General features: G+C 49.0%; 1 protein-coding gene across 2 annotated transcripts in view; it reads right to left on the bottom strand.

Annotated features, from left to right (window-relative positions):
• Positions 1-442: 442 nt before the first annotated feature.
• The window catches only part of Lcmt1 (leucine carboxyl methyltransferase 1), a 72,076-nt gene continuing 57,996 nt past the window's right edge, over positions 443-14,522 (bottom strand). For both annotated transcript variants that reach the window (XM_004623127.2, XM_023715749.1), the window contains exons 8-11: positions 6,785-6,886; positions 6,161-6,252; positions 2,830-2,927; positions 443-651 (exon numbers count right to left, since the gene is read on the bottom strand). In XM_004623127.2, coding sequence (XP_004623184.1) covers positions 629-651; positions 2,830-2,927; positions 6,161-6,252; positions 6,785-6,886 — 315 coding nt within the window. In that variant the 3' untranslated portion in view covers positions 443-628. The remainder of the gene's footprint in view (positions 652-2,829; positions 2,928-6,160; positions 6,253-6,784; positions 6,887-14,522) is intronic.

Raw genomic sequence — 14,522 nt, 5'->3', positions numbered from 1 at the left:
GTCACTTTAAGCCACGTGGACAATCAAGGTGACCGCATTTCAAGTTGCTACCTGATCGCATCTGCAAAGCACCCTTCGCCACGGGAAGTTCTGCGAATCAGGACACAGACCTTCTCGAGGGCCGCTTTCAGGGGCCAACAACCAAGAGGAAGGACGCAACCAGGCTGGCTAAGCCAGCAAGGGCAGAACCAAGAGCAGAGGACAGCTCTCGCATCTGGCAGAGGCAGCCCAGGTCGAGGCGTGTCAGGTACTACCATAAAAAGCTCACAGGAGATTAAATCCCAAAATGAATCTCAGATCACAAGGTGCATCTGACTCACAGGGAGCAGGCTGGGGTCAGGGGAGGGCTCCAGGCAAGTGGGCGCAAGCTATTACAGAAGCAAGGCCTGGCCATGCGGCCTGGCACGGCCACATGATGAGCAGAGGCTCCACACATGGCAGGCGGCAAGAGAGATTTATTTAAACAGCACAAGTCAACAGGAACAGGAACGTGCAGCCACCTCTGCGACAGGCGTCTCTGAGTGCGGGAAGAGGCCGGCGGGCATGGCAGGCCATCTCCCCAGAAGCCCTGCAGTGTCCCTGGCAGGCCAGAGCCCGCCGCTCCCAGCTCAGGAGGAGCCGCCACGGATCAGCACGTTATCTCCTTGAGACCTGGGAAGCAAACACAGAGGCTGTTCAGAGGCCCTCAAAGTGCAGCAGAGTGGGCCGAGGCGCGCTGCTCGGGCTCCGTGAAGTGAGGCTGCGTCCACGCCAGGGCGCTGGGCAGGAGGCTTCTGTTTATGAGTGGTATAAAACGGACTGAGAAAGCACAATAACAATTTATGGGCTCTGCATTGTAAACATCCAAAATCTGCCATTGAACTGCTGACCTTTGAGCACATGCAATGAAGCTCCTGCACTGCCCAGAGATGAACACGGGCCGTGCCCAGCAGCCCGGCAGCCCGGCAGCCGGCAACACAGTGGCCTCTGCATGACACATCTGCGGTGGCCAGGCACAGCACTACATGGCACCCAGTGGCCTGGGGAGAGCTGTCTCAAAAATCAAATTATTTTCTGTATTTAGGAAAGGGTGTCCAGGGTGTTCAGGGTCTGACTGAGTAGATTGGACTCATAGTGATCCACCTGTTTATAGCTTCCCAAGATCTGGAATTGTAAGCAGGCACCACCTCGCCCAGCCTCAATAGCAGTCTCGGCGTGCCCTGGGGGCAGGCCAGCAGGGCAGCCCTGGGAATGAACCCCTGGCCCCTGCGCCTGCTTGCAGGCGCTTTAATCCGCTGAGCTACTTGGCTGACCCTCAAAATCAAAATACTTTTAAAAGGGCCAGGAATATGGCTTAAAGCAAAGGCCCTGGCTTCAGCACCCAGGACCACAAAAAGGAAAAACATGGTCCGCACGCCATCCTGTGGAAAGCATGGCAGAGCTAAGTCAAGTCAGCCTGAGTCACATGGTCCAGCTTAATAGTCACAAAACACATTCACTGAGTTTCTAAAGCAAGGAGGAAATGCTTATGTTACAATATTAATTAAGGGCAATAAATCAGGAATGGAAGTTACATAAACATCTAAATCCAACTATTAAAAATAAAACAGCTAGAGAAAGAGGAGAAAGAAAAGTTACCTAGAGTTTATCTTTGAATAATAGGTAGCCACATAAATTTTATTTTCCCCCCATACTTTTAGAAGTTTCCAAGTTCTTTACTAAAAATTATATTGTTTTATAAGTGGGAGGTGTAACAGTTTATGTAAAAACACCCCAATAAATGATTTTAAATCAGAAACAAACTGGAAGGACTCCAAGCGCTGAGCTCCGCAGCTGGGTAAGTGTACGAACAAGGAGAATGAAAGGCTGGATCAGAGGGGTCACCAGGCTACCTCATGGCAGCCTGGACTCTCGCCCTGGAGACGTCCCTGCCGCTGCCCAGGTCTGTGCTTTCTACCAGCTCCTTATGTGAGGTCCTAAGTCATTAGGGTCAGCCATCCCCGCAGGAAGCTTGGGCCTGACACCATCTCCACCGGGCTGGGAGGTGTCCACGGACAACCGGCAGGGAAGCCAGACTCGCCTGGGGCAGGTACAAAGCTGGGGCGGCATGAAAGCTGATCACTGCCACAGTTCTGGGATTACTAAAGATAACAAGACGCTGAGACAGATGCGTGCTAGCTCCACAGGGCTTACTCTGCCACCGCCAGGGAACTGTCCCTTAGAGATAAGAGGGTGGAATTCACCCCCAGCTGCATGGCTGTTACAGAAATGTAACGATCTGTGTACTTAACAAGTCATAAACATGATTATGAGCTACTGAAGGAGACAAACGCTGTGTGCTTTTATTAAGGTTATTACCAGAAGCCCTCAAGGGCTTTAACCTTTAAACTGTAGAAATTCCACCGCCAACTTGTCAAAGGTTGATTTTTTAAAAAATGTATTCGATTGTTACAGGGTCTTACTACGCAGCCGAGACTCGTGGCGCTCCCTCTGTTTCCAGCCTGCCCAGGCTGGGGTTGCAGGCAAGCGCCACTGCGCCCACACTCTAGCTGGCTCAGCCCGCTCCGGCACAGTGGCATGTGGTGCTAGGAATGGAACTGCAGTGCTGCACTCACTTGCCTAAGCGGCGCCTCGCTCTGCTGAGCTGCCTCGCCGCCCCACTTTGCTGCTTCTTGTACTGGCAGCTTACTTCAATAATCCGATTTCTGCGCCATAAAAACAAAACGCAACTGAAAATTCTCTGGACGTGCGCAGAGAAGTGTGTGCCGCCCGGTCCTCTGAGGCAGCGTGGCTCTCGGGAGGAGAACAGCCCCCGTTTCCAGGTCACGGCAACAAGGAACCACCACCTACCGAGTTCCTGTCCCCCTCGGGTCGCCCAGCACAGGCAGTAGTGACGCATGAGCTGCTCCAGAAGCTCCATCTCATCCAGGAATTCGAGGGATTCTATTCTGTGCGGAGAGTAAAAGACAGCATCACACGAGGAAGCACCACAGTGGCAGGCGGCGGCCGCAGCCTCTGATGTGGCGTGCGCAGTGTGTTAAGAGGTGTGTGTCTGGTGCGGTCCCACTTTAATCTCATCACAACTAAACATAAGCTTGCCAGGGACTGTTCAGTGGCGTAAGCGCCTGCCTGGCAAGCACAAGGTCCTGAGTTCGATCCCGTGACATACCACACCAGCAAGGAAGAGCTTGGCGTTAACCGCAGCACAGTGCTGGAGTGCACGCCTAACACGCATGAGGCCCTGGGCTCAATCTGTAGCAACGCCCTCCATGAGTCATAAGACAAACCAGAAAAATATACTTGCTGCCCATCCACTGAGGAATGGATAAAAAAGGTGGCATTTTTATACAGTGGAGTATTTACTCAGCTATACAAAAGATAAACTTAAGGCTTTTATAGGTTAATGGATGCAACTAGAGAGCAACTGATAAGTGAAGTAAGTCAGCCCGCATGTGTACACATCTTACTGTCGCCCTGGTGCCAGAACCTGGAAGAGTAAATAAAATTGGAGCGGCACAATAGATACCATGAAAGGGAAAGAAACTGCTAAAGGGAAGGAACAACTGGCGTGAGGGAAAGGAGAAAAGAAAGAAGAACGGGAAAAAGAAATGTGTGCATAGTAGCCACAAGATAGTCTGGGTAATTGTACTGTTGAGTTTTAACGGTCTATTGGAAGGTACAGTTAATGGTTAATTTTTTTTTTTGACCAGTATTATATGTGATAGCCTGAGCTATGTAGTGAGACCCTGTACCAAAACTAAAACCAAATATACTCCAGGAAGACACGTTGCCATTGAGCTCCACTGAAACACCTCCTCTCGCACCCAATGCCCTTGCCCCCATCCTTGCCCCCTTCTGAAGCAGCTCTGGAGCGCCTCTTTCACGAGTCCCAAGACTGGTTGCACTCTTGTGCGGCCTCGTGCGCCTGAGTCAATTCCAGACGTGCACCTTGCAGGTCACTCTGACTCTGGGAGAAAGCCAGAAGTCGCGCAGAGCCGGAGCCAGGGGACATGGCGGATGAAGACGTGGTGTCATGCTTTTACCGAGCCTGCCGTCGTGCTGGACAACAGCACGAGGCAGCAGTGTTCCCTGCACTTCGATCACTCCACTCACAGAAAAAACTTCCAGAACGACTTCAGAAGGTGGCAGCACCAACAATGAATGCGAGTGTTTAAAGTGCAGGAGAGTATTTTGAGAGGGTTAATGGCAGGGTGCTGTTTACTGCAATACACTTTTTAACTTACACATTCACTGTGTATACTGAACATATCTCATATTTTCTAGTCTATTCTGGGTTCTGCTCAGAAAATGCGTCCCGCATGCACACAGCAGATGCTCAGCGTCTGTAAATGAACCTGCTGGCCTTGGCCTCTTCCTTGTCCTCCACGTACCCAGCAGGTGCAGGCTCACGCTGTAACAGTCATGAAGATGCAGGCTGTTCAGCCCAGAGACAGAGCAGAGCCCACACCGCCTCCCTACTGGCTCCCACTGGGCTGCTCGGTGCTGTCCTCGGAGGACCAGGGTCACAGGAGACCAATGTGCCGGAAACAAATCTGTCTGGCTTGTGCTAACTGCAGAACCCTCCCCGGGGAGCTGGAAAAGGTTCTACAGCATGCCCACTTTAGGTGCCATGCCAGGGGTATGCAAAATAGTTTTTCTGTATTTAGGACAGGGTCTACAGGGTCTCACTGCGTAGATCAGACTCAATGATCCTCCTGTTTTCAGCCTCCAAGTGCTGGGATCACAGGCCACCATGCGTCTCAGCAAGCCCTGGAGGCAGGGCCAGCATGGCAGGCCCGGGGATCTAACTCCCAGCCCCTGCATCTGCCTAAGCAGGCGCTTTAATCCGCAGAGCAATTTGGCTGGCCCTCAAAATAGTTTTGACCAGCCTAGCAGACAGGGTGCTTCCAGGGCTGGGGATATAGCTCAGCGGCACAGTGCCTGCCCGGCAATTGTGAGGCTGTGAGTTGGATTTCTGGCACCAAAGGGTGCTTCCAGAAGAATCCAGGAAGCACTAACCTGATTACTGGAAGACTTCCCTCTCTCAAATGCTAATGGTTTTTGTCACTAGTTACACTTAGATACGTAGAAAACACTGTGATACTTCCAAGCACTAGTAAGTTCTATGGGACAGCAAGACAAAAAATGTTTTCTCATGGTGTCAAGGTCTCCAAAGGACAGAGCGCAAGTCAGGAAGCAGAGTCTGCAGAGAGCTCAGGTGGGCGCCGACAGACGCCCAGGAAGCGCGGTTCTCTCCTGCGGCAACAGGAAAACGGAAATAAAGGATACCACTGCCAGCGTCCAGCTACAGCCATTTTTTAACTTCTTTAAAACTGGGACTATGGATCTACTCTCTCTGCGGAGTCACACAAGTACCATGGGCCTACACGCAGGATAGGGTAACCTCAGCATTTTGATACACTAAAATGGATTAGTCCTACGTGTAAGTTTTACAAAGACAGGGTGACTTCGCGACCAGCAGTGTGAAGCCAGCGGTTCAGAAAACACCACCTACACATCCACATTCGTCTGTCTGTACGCAGAGAGGGAGTGCGACCCGCTCAGTTGACAAGCGCGGGCTGCACCATGCGAGTGCAGGCTGCTTCTTGCTTCACGCCTGCGCACCGTGTGGATTTGTGTTTCAGAACACTGATGTTTATTTACTTTATGATGTTGAGAAAGTCCATTTAAAATGCTGAGGGGCTGGTGAGATGGCTCAGTGGACTAAAGCACCTACTTAGAACAAGCTTAGCAAAGCACAGGGACCGCGGTTCAATCCCCCAGCACCACATGCCAGACAGCCCCTCCCCCTGGTGGGCTGAGCTGGCCACACACACACAGACACACACACACACACACAAATAAATAAATAAATAAATAAATAAAATTTAAAAAAAAAATCGCTATTTGAGGGCTTTTTTTTTCCTCTTAGAAATCCTTGGACCATATCATTTTCCTCTTCTCCAAAACAGGGATTATGCAAAATTTCCACCGAGAGGTGGTCCTGGGAATTTTCCAGGTGTGACTCTTTATTCTAACATAATCTGTTCTCTGTCTCAGATAACAGCTCAGGAGTGACTATCGCTGCTACAAATGTTTAATTTGTTTCCAAGTAAGTCTGGTGAAGGTTTCTTTCCGTGCTTCCCGCTCCGTGAGTTCCCAGTGGCCAGCTGGTCCCTACCTGTTCACCTCGGCGCGGGGCAGCCTGCTGTACAACTCCATCATGTCCACCGCTGACGCTGTTTCCCACCCGTTCAACAGGAGCCGCTCTCTCTAAAGAAGGGCGTAGAGAAGCAGGGAGTTAAGGCTTGGCAAGTAGCCCGCGGGGAAGTGAACACGCATTAGCTATCTGATGCTCTGAAGCGCATGTCTGCTGTGAGACGCGACAATGACATCACCGCACTCGCAGAAGACAGGCCTTGGAAGTGACTGAGATGGAAATACGATGTGGAATCACGTGTAGTCCGGGGTTTGCACAGACATATTCTGACAAAAACATTGTGGCGAGGACACATGAAGTGATATCTACAAAACAACTGAAAGCTGGCCACCAGGCTATGGGTACTTACCATCCCTTCTCCGTCTAAGTTTAACATTTTACATAATAAGAAAGGGATTTTACATTAAAAATAAAGCTTGCATAATGAAGTGGGGTTCAGGAGACGTAAACTTTAGTTTTGCACACCAACACGGCGAAGTCCGACTTCGCAGGCGCTCGGCAGGGATTCGGGAACCGGCTCGTCCATGGGGACAAACGCCCTCCCTGGGTGGCCAAGGGCTCCGTGGATGCCGCCTGGCCGCTGACCTGAGACTCCAGCGACTTGCAGGTCTCCACTCCCGCCAGGTGACACTGTCGCCTCCAAAGGTTCTCGACCATGATCTGCCCAAAGCGATCATCCATGTTTACCTGGGAAAGGGAAAAGAAGGCCAGGCGTCAGCGGAAAGGTTGGCTTTTTTAATATGCAAAATAAGCAGCATCCCGCTTTGGATCAGCCAAGGTTGATGTTGCACAACCCACATGCAGTGCTGGCAGAGGAAGGAGGAGCACACGCTGCACACGGCGTGACGGAAGCGCCAACCCACGCCCCAAAGGACCTCGGTAGTATGCGCCCCACGTCAGTCGTTCAGCCTGTGATGGGATATAAACTGCCACGAGCAGAACTGTCCCACTGACAGATGGAGGCACCTTTGCGGAGTTTTTAAAATTCCTACAGTGTCCTGGGAAATAGGAAGAACCTGGAAACAAATACCCATCATCCTGGGTTAAATTCTAACATCTGCATGGAAGGAAGTATCACAGCCACGACAACAGGAAGCCAGGTACAGGCAAGGAACGACTGCAAAGTGAACCTTTAGGCGGCCAAGTATCGAGGAAAGTGGGCAGAAAGCTTCCATCCCCCTTCAAGGAAAGCAGATTATGCATACAGAGACACTCCAGAATGCGGCAGCATCACTTCCTGGGTCGGATGGCTGGGGTCAAACGTTTGAAGGAAGTATGCCAGATCTAAGTTTTTGTACTGTGTGGTTTTTCTAGTCTACCGGTGGTATTACTGTTTGAGTTTTAAGAAGAAAAATGCTAGCTGAAAAACTTCACAACTAACCTTCAGCGGCACAAATGCCCCGAGCACTCCTGCAGGGTGCTGTCATGTCACCAGGTAACAAAAGCCGGCGCGCCTCACGGTCCACGTGCGCGGCACACAACGCTTGCTCTCCTGGAGGAGTGGGTGCGCGCACGAGGCCGTCCTGGTCTCTGTCCTCCTCTCGCCCCTTCCCATCTGAGCAGGCCCCAACTCCCTGCTCTCCTTTGCTCTTATGTTTCTGGCTTCCCATAAGCGAAGCTGAGCGGCACGCGAACTTGGGCGTCTTACGTCACTTCCGGCCGCCGCCTCACGCGCCTCCCTTCGCAGTCGGAGCCTCGGGTGGAGCCTCTCTGCGCACGGCGCTGCTCCACCGTGGGCGCGCACACGTTCCTCGTCCGCTCGTCTGTCGTTGGCTGAGGCTGCTTCCAAGACTCAGCTGTGAGGAACCGGGCGGCCGCCCTCACGGTCATGCACGTGGTGAGCGCCCTTGCCTTGAACCCGGGGGTCCGCCAGGAAGGGGAGGGCTGGGTCCCGTGGAATTCCCAGTCTTAGTGTTTGGAGGACTCTCCGCACTGATGTCCACAGTGGCTGTACCAGTTGAGTCCACCACCAACGTCGCAGGCTTCTTTTTGCCCCTACAGTCCTGTCAGCACTTTTTTTTTTGGGGGGGGGGGGGTCCGGGGTGTTGAACTCAGGACCTTGCACTTGCCAGGCAGGACGTGTCCCCCCAACCCAGCATGCGTTATTTTTGTTTTCTTGTTGATGATCACTCCTAGAGAAAAGTGGAACCTCAGTGTTGTCTTCGTTTGTATTGCTCTAATGGCCAGCGGTGTTGAGCATGCATTTATCGACCATTTGTAATTCTGTCCATTTCAGTTGCCCTCGCCCAGTCAGGTCTTTTACTTGAAAGGCGCCAAGTTTCTGGCGTGCTTTATATACAGTAAGTCCCCATCTGACGAACATTCGAGTTGTGACCTTCCACAGCTGTGCTGCATCAGACGCACTAGGAAGTTCTCTGGGAGCAGAACTGGTTTATAAGTTAAGGACTTAGTTCTCTGATGGATAGCTCCCAAAGTGTTTTCCTATTCTGCAGATTGCCTCTTCATTCTGTTGGTTGTTTCCTTAGCTGTCCAGATTTTTTTTTTTTTTTTTTTTTTTGGCAGAACTGTGGATCGAACTGAGGCCCTTGCGCTTGCCAGGCAAGCGCTTATTCTACTGAGCCATCTCCCCGGCCCCTGTACAGAAGCTTTTAAATTTGATAAGATCCTCTTGGTTGACTAATGGCACTCTTTGCTGTGCAACTGGGGCCCTGAAAGGACATCCTTCCAGGGTTTTCGGCCTCTGTGTCAAAGATCAAACAGCTGAATGTGCTTGGCTGTTTCGGCATCCTCTCTTCCATCCACTGATTCAGTGTTTTCTGGGACAGTACCATCCTGTTTGTATCACTGCAGCTTTTCAATCTAACTTCAAATCGATGATGCTTCTGATGCCTGCTGGTGTGCTCACCACCCACGGCTGCTTGTTATTCTGGGTCCCTTTCGGTTCTGTACAAATTTTAGGACTTTTTTCTCTAGTTCTATGAGGATGTTGCTGACATTGTGAATGGGATAGTGCCAAGTCCACTCGTGAGCTTTGCAAGTGTGGCCCCCGGATTACACTGGTTCTGCCTACTCAGGAACAGGGGAGATCTTCACATTTTTTGATGTCTTCTTTGATCGCCTTTTCCACGTACTGTAGGCTTCATTGTAAAGTTCTTTCACTTCCTTGGTTAGGTTAATTCCTAAGTATTGGATTTTTCTTGGTGCTAATGTGAAGGGTATTTTTCCCTGTTTTTCAGTGAGTTCATTATTAATGTACAGGAATGCTACTGATTTTTGTGTGTTGATTTTGTAGCTTGCTACATTACTGCATTTGGTTATTAATTGTAGGACTCTTTTGGGTCTTCTATGTGGAGGGTCATGTTGTTTGCAAATAATGGCAACTTGATCTCTTCCTTCCCAATGGTATCCTTTTATTGCCTAATTCTTCTTGTTACTATCTCAAGTATAATGTTGAACAGAAGTGGTGGTATTGGATGTCCTGGTCTTGTTCCTCCTGATTTTAGAGGGAAAACTTTCAGTTCTTCTTTATTTAATATGATGTTGAGAGTTCTCATAAATTGCTTTTATCAGATTAAGGAAGGGCCAGTCAGATAGCTCAGTGGATTGAAGTGCCTGCTTAGGCAGACACAGGAGCTGGGGGTTCGATCCCTGGCCTGCTGTGCCAGCCCCACCCCTGGGGCACACTGAGACACTGAATGAGTATGGAGATGGCTCAGTAGAATAAGTGCTTCCCTGGCAAGCACAAGGTCCTGGGTGTGTGGCATACACCTGTAATCCCAGCACTTGGGAGGCTGAAAAACAGGAAGGATCACTACGAGTCGGATCCGTAGTGAGACCCTAGAGACCCTGTACTAAATACATAAAAAGAAAAAAGACTGAGGTAAGGTCTTTCCATAACCATTTTCTTCCTGCACTTACCATGAATGGATGTTGGATTTTGTCAAGGAATGTTTCTGTAAGACGTCACCTTAACGATATATAAAATGACCTAGTGTTCTCATGACAACAATGCCAGCAAGCAGTGACACTGCTCTCTCCCTGGGAAGAGCAGGGCTCTAGACGGTACTAACGACGGCCCGAGACACAGGGTGCTCGTGGCCACACAGTCCCTGAATCCTGGCCAGACGATAGCCATGAAGCCATCACTCTCTGCTGAATGAATTCTCCTCGCCTTGGCTGAGGCAGTAGCAGCGCCTGCGCTGCACGCTGCTGCGATAATTACACGCTAATGTAAAGCTCAGAACGGTGCCTGGTACAGGGTACACAAAAGCTAGGCGTTTGCCATCATTAGAATCACTCACATTCTCACCCTCCACTGGCTTTGCTGCTTTAAACTATTAATTAGGAAACAGGGTAAGACGGGTGAGCAGTTAATACTATGTGTGCAAGGCTGCTGTCGCCTTGGTGTCTGTTAGAAAACTGGCATAAATGAAATTCCTCCTCCTGGGTGAGGTGGCAGGTGGGGTGACCAGGTGAAAGACAGCTGTGCACACTGCCCTTCTCTCACGTTTCCTCCAAAGGGAAAAACCTCTGGTTAAAGTTTACTCCGCCTACCGCCTCTCACATGGTGTTGATCAGGCTTTGATGAAGGAGCGGAACAGCTCACGCTGGAAGCACGCAGAAGGCGGACACGTGTTCCCCGGGTGTGGCAGCCCAAAAGTGGAGAGAGCTACTGAAAAGAAAAGCTGAGGCCAGTTTCCACCACATCCACTCCCCAAGGGGAAGAACAGCCTGAGAAAGAAGGAAGGGAGAAGGCAGGCCACGCAGCCAACCAGAAGCAGCTCTCTGGGAGCCTGGGCCTGGGTGGGAGCTGGGGACGGTGCAGAGCATGAGGACCAGCCCCAGACCTGCCCACTGCCACAAGACAGGGCGAAACGTGTTTGCTGCTTCTATCTGTGATGAAATCAAAAGAAAACAGAATTTAAAAAACAAAATCAGAAGATTCATAGTGGCAGCTATCATGGTCCAGATCTAAACTGTTCCCCAGAGTGTCACGTCCAGAAGTGGGGCTGTTGGAAGAGGGCTGGATGACTGGGTGCTGAGCTGGTCAGTGCACTAGCCTCTCATTCTCTAGCCGACTGGGCCGTTGGCAGGTGGGTCCCTGGGAACCAGACTGGAATGGTGAGCTGCCAGCCCTTGCTCCTCTCCCCCCCTCTACCGGGATGCCGTGAGCTGAGCAGCTTTCCTTGACCAGGTCCTTCCCCCATATTTCTGCCTTGTAGCCAGCCATCACAGACGAACCCCCTGCTAACTGTGAGCCACGTAAACCCTCCTCCATCCTGGGCATCAAGGATGCCGTCCAGCAGTGGGAAAGCCAATCAGTACAGCGCACTGCAGACAAGAACACGAGGTGACCGCTGACACCGCCACCTGTCACTGCTTACGTGGCAGAGTGGTAGAGAGACCAGCCAGAGGAACACAGCCTGAAGGCAAGAGCACACAGTGAAACCCAGAAACAGGACCACGCCACCACTCAAGCCCACCACTGCTGGCAGCACAGACTTGGAGAGTGCGTCATGGTGTGAAAAGTACGAAATCCTCCAGGAAAGACGCCAGGGGAGCAACTGCTCCTCTGCGCCCACCGTAGCCACCACTGCCTTCGCTTCTGGCCCAGCTTAGTGGTTCCCCTGCTAAGACGAGGAACCCAAGTCTGAAATATTCATCTGGGACAGCATCCCAAGTCCTGGGTGTTGCAGGGCCAATGAGACGGAGACACCCGGAGTGCAACACAGCAGGACAGCAAAACCCCTAACTCCCCAGAAGCCAGGCCCGCAGAAACTCCAGCAGGTAAAATTTCAGACGAGGAGTTTTAAAAGTTGATAGTCACAATGACTAATGAGCTCAAAGAAGAGGTAAATAAGCAGATTAATTAAGGAAGACAATGCAGGGTGTGAAAGATCACTTTAAGCAAAGAGGTAAGAAAGAAAAAAAGAAATCAGGACGTGCAGACCTGAATTCAGGGGAACATGCTACAGAAGTCAGGATGTGCAGACCTGACGCAGGGGAACAAGCTACAGAAGACGGCCGCGCAGACCTGAACGCAGGGGAACGTGCTACAGGGTTGTCAGTAAGGATGAAACTAAAAAGAAGAAACAAAGGAAAAATCAGCCAAGAGCTCCTAGACAGCTCTAAAAGGACAATCTTACTCATCAACCTTGAGGATGGTGTCAAATTATGAGCTGAGGGTATTTTTAAAAATCTGTTCACTGATGCCCATCACCTGAGGAATGGTTGAAAAAGATGTGGTATTTTTACACAATGGAGTATTATTCAGCTATTAAGAATGATAAACTCGAAGCCTTTATATTGAAGTGGATGCCACTTGAACATAATACTCATAAGTGAAATAAACCAGACACACGTGTAAATATCGGATAGTCTCCCTTGTATAAAAACTCAAAAGAAGAAATACAAATAGAAAGGTATAATACAAGTAAAAGGAAAGCAGGATCTCAAGGACTAACTAATCAAGAGAGGGAAAGGAGAAGAGCTAGGAAACATGACAGTGGCAAGCCATACAGCTATATGTAGAAGATGGGCAAGGCAATGATCCTGAGAATCTCCAAAAGATTTTTGAATCTAGCAGTAAATTGGAAAGATCCCACCTTGACTAACTATATATACTGATACCTGTGAACTAAGCTACTGCACTGCAGATGGTAATTTGTAATAGTTTCATGCTTGGAGAGCCTGTCATTCTGGTCTTCTGAATATGGGCTGCTTGTCATGACATGACAGTTGCTGGTATGATGTCTCTCGGGTAGGTGGATGTTCAAGAAGGGGGTGGTGAATGAAAGCAAGAGACAGGAAAAGGAATATTGTGGGACTGTCCTGCTTCAAGGTTGTATATGGTGAGATTTTTGGACTTATGTGTAAACATAAGAAGTATATAATTCTTTATGCCTATTTTTAAAATATATTCTAATTTTTAAATGTTTTTTATCATATTCTGTAGGGACTTAAAGTTCAACATATCAATACTCAATAAAAAAATACCTGTTCCATATTATGGAACATATTATCTGCAGACAGATAGTGAGGTTAAGCTTAACAGCCTAAGTTGTATGGTAATAACAATAAGCTTGTCTTCTAGATGGTTAACAACCTAAGTTTGCAGACCAAAATTAGAGAAAAAGGAGGGCTGCAAGGAAAGCCAACATTTTGGCCCTAACCTTCTAAGGTCAATTAAGACTCAGGACATTTGAGAACCTGTACTGTAACATCATGTAACTCAGTAGTGTCCCAAATTTTCTGATCAAGGAGATTACGGGGCCAAAGAGGAAAGTGATCAATGATGTAGAGTGTGCCTAAGGAGAGTCACTTGGAGAGAAAACATTCTCTCAGGCTTTCACAGAGAGCACATTGGCCAAGCAATGGCCGTGACTCATCCACATGGCTGACACTGACAAAGGTTCTACAATCTGAGGTACAGATTTCAGGATAAATCCTGAGGGAATTTCACTGACCTTATCAGACCCAAAAGCTACAACTCTTGTTGCATAGGTCCTGCTTTACCTTGGTCTTAACCATCCAGCAGAAAAGTATAAAAACGAAATATAAGAAGTAAAGCCATGCTGTTATGTTGAGCTGTAGGGGACTCAGGTCAACAATTTCTGACATTGCCAGTGAAGCGGAAGACCCAATACTATTATGGCTACTGGACTCTTTTAGAATATTTTACTGAGTTTACACACCTATAATATTCAAATAATGGAACTTAACAAAAAAAGGGGATACAGATGAATGTCCATTTTGTATCTGTGTATTCAAAGTGGTTAGGATAGATATATAGTTACAATCTCTTAATGAAGAGTGATTTGTTCTTATGGTGTTTGTAAATAGTATATCATGTCCGCATCTTGTACAGCAATTAACCACTAGGAAGAATTATGCAATGTGTGAATTAGTGAAACTGTCCTACCAATTTGATTTGAAACTGTCTCATTGCTATTTGTTTATCAATAAAATTATGGAAAAAAATCTGTTCACTGAAATTACCGTAGAAAAACTTTAAAACTTATGGAATAAATCATATATGTAAATGAGTCATTTAGAATTCCAAATAGACAGAAGCAAAAAGAATCTCTGCATGACACATCATAATCAAAATGCCAGAAATTCAGAACGGAGAAAGAATTCCAAAAGCTATAGAAGACAGGTGGGTGCACACCTGGGATCCCAGCACGCGGGGCGGCTGAGGCAGGAGGATGCAAGCCTGAACTGCACCTAGGCCACGACGTGAGACACTAGTTCAAAATAAAGCAACGGGGGGGCCTGCCCGGTAGCTCAGTTCTTTAAGTGGCTGCTTCAACAAAACAGTCAGGCTCAGGTTGCTTGGGTTCGATCCCCACAACACAATACA

Source organism: Octodon degus, unplaced genomic scaffold, assembly GCF_000260255.1.
Source record: "Octodon degus isolate 3935 unplaced genomic scaffold, OctDeg1.0 scaffold00001, whole genome shotgun sequence".
NCBI classification, from domain to species: Eukaryota; Metazoa; Chordata; class Mammalia; order Rodentia; family Octodontidae; genus Octodon; species Octodon degus.
Note: the sequence above shows the minus strand (reverse complement) of the source record. Positions and strands in the feature narration are given on the sequence as shown.